We start from the raw sequence: 10014 nt of genomic DNA, 5'->3' as shown, positions 1-10014 counted from the left end.
AGTGAACGTCAGAGAACGACTGCACACAAAAAGACTCCGGTTTTAAAGCTTTTAATTACATGAGAAATTATCATAAAAATAAACGCAGGCATTTATAGATTTCGTAGATTATCATTCGTCCCTCATTTCCCAGTTGGCTTAATGTGTATTATGCTGAATATAATGACATATTTAGCAGAACAACAAGTAACTCAAATATTTTTTTTGTCAAATATTCTTTATGCAAAACTTATACAAGTCCTAGATAGGATTTCTTGTGCATGGAGTTGAAGCAGCAAGTCGGTTGGTCTTTCCTGAGTATATATATGCACAGTTAAATTAGAGGATTCTTTCGTAGAACAGGAGGTAGGCTTGGCAGCTCTGAACTTTACTTTCGCTGACAGGTTGAACACTAGTATCACTGATATGGAACCAGGATCCTCTGGGAAGGTCTGTCTCTCCTGAAAGGGAAATTGTTCATTACTGAATGTAATATACCTTGCAAAAGTAGACATTAAAAATGAACTTTATGTGAAAACAAACACAAAAGTAGTGTTTTACTGTAGGAAAGTGATATGTGGTTTTTAAATTACTGTAGAAATAAAAATCTATGAAAAAAAATGTTTTACAAAATGTGGCATATATTTGTATTCACACCCTGGGAGTTATTGCTTTGTAGAATCATGTTTTGCTGCAAGTCTTTGAGTATGTTTTTCACTAGCTTTATATTTTAAGATTTCATGGAAGACTGTGGTTCAAATGCGGAAGAACTTCAAGGGCACCAATACTATTTTCAGAAACGATCTGTTCTACTGACTGACATACTCAACTGCACCTACCTTGTTTACCATTTGATGAGGATTTTAGAGAGTCGGGTCGAGTTTTTACATAGGCTGTGTAATGACCTGACCTCATAGTCCCACTGTGCTCTACGACGCCATACAGGCTGTACAAAATCTGAGTGTCTCCTTCAGAAATATTCTGTGTGGAACAAAATATTTGTCAGTAATTGCAAAACTGCTTGTTTTCAAAACATAAAGAAATATTTCCAGCACTAACCTTGCATTTGGCTGCACAATAGGGAGCAAGATCCAGAATCAGAGGAAACTGAACGTGTCTGTTCACTTTACAAATGCTGTAACCGTTCTACAGGAAAAAGACAAAAGTTATTATTTTTTTTTTTTTTTTTTAAAAGGCTTAAATACACTTTATCAAGCTGTCGTACCTGCTGAAATCTTTTCATATGAAGGGTAAGTACAGACGGTGGGGAGGAGATCAACATTTGCTTCAAGGCATCAGTGTAGATGTTCTTTTTAGATCCTAAATCCATAAAAACATAATATTTTTTATTACATTTAGTCACTTCTAAAAACACTAAATATTTGTGGGTCATGTTAGTCCGAACCAATAACCTTCATACCTCCAGTTTTTTCGCCCTTCTTATGTCGCTTAGTGCAAGCGACACACAGCAGACTATTGTTCTGTGTGAGCGTTTCCACTTCGGTGAACTGAAAAAGACACGACTGCACTGAACACTCTTGTTTCTCTGGGCTTGTCCTGGTGGACAGGGTGTTGAAGGCCAGCTCTGGGTCTTGGTTTATTATGGTGTACTCCACTTCGTCTTCACTCTCTTCGGCTGGATCCATGGAATCGAGATCCTCTATGAATGCATCATTCAGAGTCACTTGTTGCAGTTGATCTGCCAACTGTGTGTCCAGTTCTCCTTCCAGATCCGTGTTGGACGTTTCGTTACATGAAGTGCTGTCGTGCGAGTGCTGCTCCTCTGACAAGACAGTAAAACGGTTGCTGACTGACGAGTCAGCTAATGAGACATCGCCACTCGGTGAATCCTTGTCTTCCCCGTTCTCCTGCTCGACATTCTGATCCTGCTCAAATTCACAGACAGGTTTAGGATCTTGTTCGTTCAGTGAGACTTCCTCATGTGGCATTTGGTCAGCATTCTCTGTGTCCTTTGCATCTTCTGTAACATCAATTTGGTCACCGTCTGCGTTGCTTGGAGATGTCATATTTCCTAAAGTTATTCTGGTTTCAAGTTTGTGCTGACGTTTCTAAAAACCCCCCCAAAAAACACAATGTATATTTAAATTTATTTTTACACACTGGAAAGATTAATTTATACAAAAGCTCCAAAAAAAAAAAAGACGCATTTGCAATTAGTGAAATACCTTTGCTTGCTTCTTTGCCTGCTTTTTAGCCTTTTTCTGTTGGTACTTGCTGCTGCCCCCAGTTGTAGAATCGTCATTCTCGCGGATCAAATCAGAGCCGTTTCTCTCATCTTGGCTTGATTCACTGGTCCTAGGCAACACTTTTTGGGGTTTTTTCTTTCTGTACGCCTGCAAGAGGTTGTCAAAAAGACACACAAGCATGTTAATGGAAACATCTCTAGGACAAATATCAACACACGGTCAAAGGAAAACATTTGATTCACCTCATCGGAAACAGGAAGGGAAAGATCCAAAAACATCTCTGTGACAACAGACACCTGAAAAAAAATTAGAGTAAATTAATTATTATTATTATTATTATTATTATTCTGTACAGTGATATGGAATATTATATTTTGTCATTTTACAATCAAAAGCTTCAATGTATTTAATTTGGATCTTAATGTAATCATAATTACATTACAGTATGTAATTTTGAAGTGGACAAAGTGGCAGGGTTTTCCTGATGGTCAGAGTTTATGAGATGATAGCAGAAACTACAAACAGGCCAGATTTGAAAAATAGTGTTCAGATATGGCTGAGTTTGGTTTATATTCTTTTATGAAAACTTTCAAATACCATATACAATTTTCCTGCAAATTCCTAATGACCGTTTACTTTGTGTTAGCTAGCATAGCAGTTAAAATCCAAATAAAACACATGTAAGTTTGTGACAAACTATGGAAGAAATGTGAATGAGTTCTGTGCTACAAGTACTCACCGTTTTGCACTCCTGGCACATTATTGTGCTGGTCATTTCACCGCCAAAAACCTGATCCACAAAGTTTTTAGGAACTCCATTTTTCTCATACTCTTTAAAAAATAAAATGTAAGGAAACACAGTTAAGACTACTAAACCAAAATCAAACCATCGATTTTGATGCATGCAAGATAGACCACACCAGGTTTAATCAACTTACCTTTAACTGCAGCTTTTATCTTGTCTTCATCTGTAACTTTACTTGACTGTTTCAAACTCTCTGCTATTCCCATGCTTACTCTCTGCAGAACAAAGTTTAGACATAAATTATGAAAAAAATCATAAGTAGAACACAGTACAGATTACGAGTCTTACAGCCAGACTCAGTAACTGTTTTGTAATATACATATACATGATTATTTTGTGTACTAAATATGGGACATTATAATGTCCCATATTTATTGGACTTATAAGAATCACTATTTACAAATACTGTGTCTGCTGTAGCATAGTTCCAGAGGAAACTTTATTTCTGGTTTGACATGAAGGGAACTCCGTTAAAAACATGCATACTTTAAGTTCCTCAGCTCTCATCCCATCCAGCAGGTAGCGGAGAAGCTCCTGGCTGTCTTGCTGCTGAAATCCTTTAAACCTGGCAGCCCTGCAAAGATTAGAGGAAATGATGAACAACTTCTAATGCATCCAGGGACAGAACCAAAAGTAAAGCACAGCACTTCCAACTTAACTAATAATGACACTTACTTTTTACAAACTTGTGTGAACAACTCGCGCGGCGTTACCACACCCCTTTTAGACTCCTGGATCTCATTGAGTAGCTTACACATAGCCAATGTAAGAGACCCAGGCTGGTCTAACTGCACTAGGATGGGCTCCTGCACTCAGAGTGAATAAAAATGTTTTATTAATGACGATCTAAAAACTGGGTGAGGTCTACGTGGGTAATGAAGTGGCTGTGCACAGTGAAAACATACCAGATTCAAGGAGGCGTCGGGTTTAATGTCGAGGCTCATTTTCTCTTCTGTTACTTTGTTGAGAATTTGTCTCAAGAGCTGAGTTTGAGAAAGATTCTGCAAATGGACAGTGATGAGAATGATTAACTCCGACTTCTCTCGAGACGAAAATATGCTAAAGGCACGGCTTTACCTGCAAGACTGCGTTAAAGAAACACGTGTTTCCAAGATTGCTCAACCCTTTCACTGGAACACTGCAGCTTTCTTCGGGTGCGCTATGGTTTTGGGGTTTTACAGCATTCTCCTTTTTGATGTTTTTCTTCCGCCTGTTGCTGCCATCTTTGTTCTCATTGTCCTCACTTTCCTCTGTGTTTACAGCTTCTGTCTCCGGCTTAATTTCCATCAGATCCACATCCTCTTTCACTCCTAAATAGGGAAAACAATTTGGTAATACAAAGTGCATGTCATTTATTTCATTGGGCTGAAAAATTATGACTTTTCCTGTCCTCTCTGTGAACAAGTGCTTTGTCTCCACAAGAATTTTAAAGCCTCCCTATTATTAATAGAAAAGATGGATGAGCTTAAGAAAGAGCAATTAAGTGAAGATGTAGTCTTTGCAGACTACATCTTCACAATAACTTTATTCTCCGCATTCAGGTGGAGAATACTTATTTTTTTAGTAAGTCTTCTAAACATTAAATCTACTAAAGCAATAATAATAATAATAAAAACATTTAATCCCATATTTGCATAAAACATCCAGTTACTCACTACAACCTACTTTTCTGAGGTCTCTTCATGGGATCTGTAGAAAATTGTTTTTTCAGGATGGTCAGCAGCTGTGCCAGTTGCCCTGTACCCGAGTACTGGACCTCATCATCACACATGTAACACCTTGAAGAAAATAAAATATATAACAAATGGCCGGTGGTTTTTTATACATTATATTTGTCCCTGTTTATCACACACAAAAAACATGCTCACCACACACTCCAGTTGTCCAAACCGACCACCAGGCAATGTGGATCTGACCGAGGAGTTTCATAATGCTTGATGGCATGCTGGTTCTCAGAATTTCTCCCACATCCCTAGTAAGAAGCAAAAGAGTAGTCATCTAAAAAGATTTATACACTGAAAAAAAAAAAAAAAATCAGTGCAATAAAGACCTATTATAAACTCACCCTATGTCCACATTTTAAGCACATCCATAAAGGAACTGTTTCCTCTTCAGAGTCCTCTGACTTGGTCATACTAATATTTTCTTTATTGTCCTCAGGCTTGCATTCTTGACATCTCGTCCAATCAGAAACAGCAGACAGTTTCTTTATAAGAGTTTGGTCAGTGCCTTTCCTAATATGTCTGCAGGATGGACCTATGCAATAAAAAAAAACAAAAAAAAAAAAAAAAACATTTTTATATTTTTCGGGAGGTTATTAAATAACATCCAAGTCATCTGACTTCAAAATGTACCTGTGAACTCAACGTCTTCATCCTCTCTGCAGCTCCTGTCTTTCCCCCTCTTCTTTCCCATTCTTTACCTAAGTCAATTAATTTAGTGATGAATGTCAAAAGAGACAAGGTTTACCTAAGAACGTCTACAACGAGTCACACAACACTGTAACATTTCAAAAGAACAAATGTGACAGAAACTCTTAAAGTCAACTTACTGTCGCACACAGAGGCTAAAGCCTTTACCGTTTTCAGTTTCGTTTACTTTGTTCAGCTGGGCTCTTAAGTCCGGACATCATTAACTTATTTTCGATAATAGAAACAGGAACGATTAGACGAATTCAAAATACATATAACTTTGGATCAGAGCGATAAGGTGATTTGATTCAAAAACACCAGATGACACACATGCGACCAGGAGAGGAACAAAAATGTGATGTGTGTGAAAGAAGCCACATGAACTTCCGGGATCGAACGTGAATGACGCCCCCCATATTGTGAGTGGCATTTTTTTATTGAAGAACGCATACACGCACGCACACACAGTATATTTTAAAATATGACCATTATCTTGAAACTGAGTCAAATTAAGTGAATAGATTTTCACAGGTAGGCCAAGCACGCAAGTAGAACTATTTAAATGTTTGTCTCATCGATCAACATGCTACACAAAATGAGCATACCTTTTTGTTATATAAATTCTTAATCAAATAAGATTAACGTAAGCTAATGTGTTTGTTTCCTTTGGGAAAGAAGCAAATATATGCACACTTGCTTTCCAAAAGGAACCAATAAACCACTCACAATATGGCGGAAGTGTTGACGGACCGTTAGTAATGGTCGACTACTTCCTGTGTGCGCCGTTTGTAAATGTCCGAGTTGAAATCTCCGGGAGTTAACTAGAAAATTATTTAGGATTTCGAGGTCGGGTTAATATAAATGTAACTCGACGTCACAATTTGTTTTTAAAACATGTCTTACATGGAGTGGGCCGAGTCTCAACTCGCTGAAGTTGAGCTGCTAACCAGCATGTTTCCCGGTCAGGACGAGCTGGAGCTCACCGACCAGCTGGCTTTGGCTGAACTTAGGAGCTACGTGGAAAACTCGACTTCTGGGGAAAAGCCTCCTCCCTCCAGACCCCAGTTTTTCATCAAACAGAGACTGGACTCTTCAGTTATGAATGAGGTAATAAGTGTGCAATGATAAGCTAAAAGTTGTTAATTTATAAAGGTTTATTATTTAGTCTTTTCTATTTTAACTTGTTCTTAGACAGAGTTTATTCTGACCTGTGCCTATCCGTCTGAATATCCCAGTGTGTTACCTGATATAACAGTAAGGTAAGCATGTCTTTGGTTATTAAAATAAATGTTAAATAGAATAGGTTTTGGAAAAATGACCAAATGCTTACAACATACTTGATATACCTTCATACTGCTTTCATAGTTTCTCATTACAACCATAAGTCTCATTGAAACATGTCATTGGCTGCTCATGTGGTAGAGCAAATTAAAGTAGTGACTAAAAGTGAAGTGGAAATATAATTCTACATGGTTTACAATCAGTTTATTAATTAAGTATCCACCAGACACTGTGTCATTCAATATCACCATACAGCTGTTCTTTGAAGGTCTAAGAGGTTTGTTTGAGAATATTTCTAAACATACAGCCTCATGAGTACCAGGGAACACATCAAACAGGTCGCGGTAAAGACTGAGTGGAGACAGCAGGGTTAGATTCCAAAACAGTGTCCTAAAAGTTGGATACACAAACGCATAACACTGGTATTTAGTTCTATGTTTAGTATAATTATGTTCTACTTCTAACTACATAACTCATGAAACAAAAGTGGAAAATAGCAAATGCTACATTTCAAACCATACTGTCATTTTGGGGGATTGGCAAACATTTTCAGTTAGAGTTTAGCATTTTCACAATAAATCACAATAAAGATAAACTGTATGATAGACTTCAATTTCTACCATCCATTCACTCTGACTGTATTTTTGCAAGAAAAAAAAAATATTGAAAAAACGTTAGAATTTAAGTGTGTATAGCTAAACGCATACACCAACTAACTTTCAGCTGCATTTGCAACAAATGTTCTGTAAAATATTGACTCAGGGGAACTGAATACAATTTCAAACGACACTTTTCAGATTTGTTTTTGGATTTATATGATCCATTTATACATCTACTGGCTTTCTTCCTTCCATTCTGACTGGCTGAAAATATCTGAGAACTGGAGAAATATGAGTTTGGTAAACTATAGAATCTTGACGGAAAAATGTTTAGGACAAGGATCTTGCAATGAATCATCCCTTTACTTCACTCTAGCACTTTCTTTGGATCTGTTTTCCAAAATGTATGTATTAATTTATCAAATGTTTTATTGATGGTCTAGGTGTTCAGCTCTTAGCAGGGCCCAGCAGACAGAGATCCAGACAGATCTCAATAAGTACCTCATGAAAAACTGCCTGGGAGACTTATGTGTGCTTGCTGCAGTGGACTGGGTGAAAGAAAACCTGGTACATTTCATTAAGAAGAGCTTATCAACAGCACCGGCTCCTAAGCTGGAGTCTGCTTCTCAACCTACGCAAGAGGTTTTCAGTCGACTGTGGATCTACAGCCACCACATCTACAACAAGTCAAAGAGGAAGAACATTTTGGAGTGGTCAAAAGAGTTGGGCCTCTCAGGATTCAGCATGCCTGGAAAGCCTGGCATTGTGTGTGTTGAAGGTCCTCAATCTGCCTGTGAGGAATTTTGGTCCAGGTGCTTTTTTGATTACTTCTACTTTTTGAGAATTTTGTAACAGAAAAAAAAAAGATTGCCATTTGTTAAAAAACAACAACTTTTTTTATTTCAGAGTGAAGGTTCTGACATGGAAGAAGATCATGATTCGACACAGAGAGGATATTACCCTTAATCGCCAAGGCGACAACAGCAACACTGTTGAGAGTTTAGACTCCCTCCGCAAATTCACAGGCTTTGAAGAGGCGATGTTTGACCCTCATGGGAACAGAGGCAATCACATGGACCTTGGACAGCTCTACCAGTTCTTAAATGAGAAGGGCTGCTGTGATGTCTTTCAGATTTATTTTGGCATTGATGGCAGGTAGCAGTCAATGTCTGTGCACAGGTTGTGATAAAAGTAAAATAAATTAATTTATATATTTTTTTGTTTTATTAAAGCAGCTCCAATGATAAAAATACAGAAAGAATTACATTGACATTTTAGAGATTATTTCCTTATTTTGGCAAAACTAAAGAAAACGGATGGAAATAAAAATGATGGCTCACTGGCAGATCCCCAGTATGTTCCTAATATTAATTTCCATTGTTTTTAGTTTTATTTTGATGCATGATTTCCATTTTTAAACAAGCTGTTCTTACAGCAAAATCTCCTTGTACTGTATGAAATGTCTTTATAGATATTTGCTGAACAATTTGTGAAAATCAGTTTACAGTATTAATGTGTTTTAACTTGTAAAAAAAAAAAATCATTTTTAGCACAATTGTTTCAAAGTATAGACATCATTATCCAGATTTTTACCTGCTCACTGAAAATGTATTTTAGCACTTCGTTTTCAGATTGACTACTAAATGCCAGAAAGTCCTGTTGAATTAAATTTGAACAATTATTAACATTTTTACATGAATGCAAAGTTTTAATTTACAAACTAAAAGTGTCCAGCAGATGGCACTAATAGACAGTGGAAATGCAAACATTGCATTCTGAGAACTTGGGTTATATGAACTCAAACACTTGTAACAGTAACCATGTGGTTGTTAAACGTTCATTTTGTATAATAATATATTAATCCAAATCAATGTTGCATATTTCATTTATGGTTAACAATCCAGTTATTTAATCTGGTAAGCCCTTTTCAGACAGATATCCAAAGGAAGTCATATATACTTGCATACTTAATTTGGTGATTAACAATTGACTCAAGGTATCTTGTTGAAATAAACTATCTGGTCTTGTTGTCTTTGCATTCTTGGCATCGAGGAAAATTTTGTTCTGGTGTGATTTGGTCTCTGTTAGGGTTGCCCCATGTCGTCAAATCTGTTTGTGGTTTTTCATTGACTAGATCTCAAGGCATCGTCATGAACAAGATGTTTGTTTGGGAAACATCAGGGTCTCATCTTTGCGTTTTGCAGATGATGTCGTATTTTGACCTTCAGTTTGAGGTGAAAAAGTTCACAGCAAATGTAAAACAGGTGAAATGAAATCCAACTTCTCTAAATCTGAGCCCATGGTTCTAAACAGGAAGAAGGTGGAGTGATTCCTTGTGGTTTAAGTATGCTGGTGTAGTTTTCTTCAATTTGTTTTGGTCACACCTAAATAATTGAGATAATCCAACAAATTGTAAAGTCAGACAAAGATCGCACAAGCATATCTAAAATGCTGTTTTTAAATTATTTTCATTTAATTTTAAACATACTATCCAGCCAAACCTGGCCATATGAAATAAGTAATCACTTCTTTTGTTAAATCATAAATTAACTGAATTAACCAACATTTCTTAGGAAGTTGTACAGTATTCAGTTTTACTAACTTAATTCATTTATTATTGCCAAAGTTATAGGGAAGAAAAAACTATTTGAACCTGAATGACAAAGTGAAGTAGGATAAAATATTGATAAGAAAAAGAAACAACTCTAAATATTAATATGATATTAAACTTA

At 36.7% G+C, this 10014-nt stretch overlaps 2 protein-coding genes across 2 annotated transcripts; one reads left to right on the top strand and one right to left on the bottom strand.

The window, feature by feature from the left end:
* Positions 1–35: 35 nt before the first annotated feature.
* usp16 (ubiquitin specific peptidase 16) lies at positions 36–5899 on the bottom strand. Its single transcript, XM_014990549.2, has 18 exons — positions 5543–5899; positions 5346–5413; positions 5057–5247; positions 4860–4963; positions 4657–4769; positions 4069–4301; positions 3897–3992; positions 3667–3797; positions 3478–3565; positions 3125–3206; positions 2926–3017; positions 2429–2482; positions 2166–2333; positions 1400–2048; positions 1205–1299; positions 1039–1125; positions 819–960; positions 36–440 (listed from the first exon to the last, which is right to left on the bottom strand). Exons 2-18 carry the CDS (start codon positions 5404–5406, stop codon positions 319–321), a joined length of 2508 nt encoding a protein of 835 aa, XP_014846035.2. The 5' UTR covers positions 5407–5413; positions 5543–5899; the 3' UTR covers positions 36–318.
* Positions 5900–6175: 276 nt separating this feature from the next.
* On the top strand, positions 6176–9320 carry rwdd2b (RWD domain containing 2B). The gene is made up of 4 exons (XM_014990551.2): positions 6176–6509; positions 6594–6661; positions 7726–8094; positions 8189–9320. Exons 1-4 carry the CDS (start codon positions 6297–6299, stop codon positions 8439–8441), a joined length of 903 nt encoding a protein of 300 aa, XP_014846037.2. The 5' UTR covers positions 6176–6296; the 3' UTR covers positions 8442–9320.
* Positions 9321–10014: the final 694 nt, after the last annotated feature.

Source organism: Poecilia mexicana, unplaced genomic scaffold, assembly GCF_051168715.1.
Source record: "Poecilia mexicana isolate PSO_F unplaced genomic scaffold, ASM5116871v1 scaffold_13, whole genome shotgun sequence".
Lineage (NCBI taxonomy): Eukaryota > Metazoa > Chordata > Actinopteri > Cyprinodontiformes > Poeciliidae > Poecilia > Poecilia mexicana.
The sequence above is the reverse complement of the archived record's forward strand: the minus strand, read 5'-3'. Positions and strand labels throughout refer to the sequence as shown.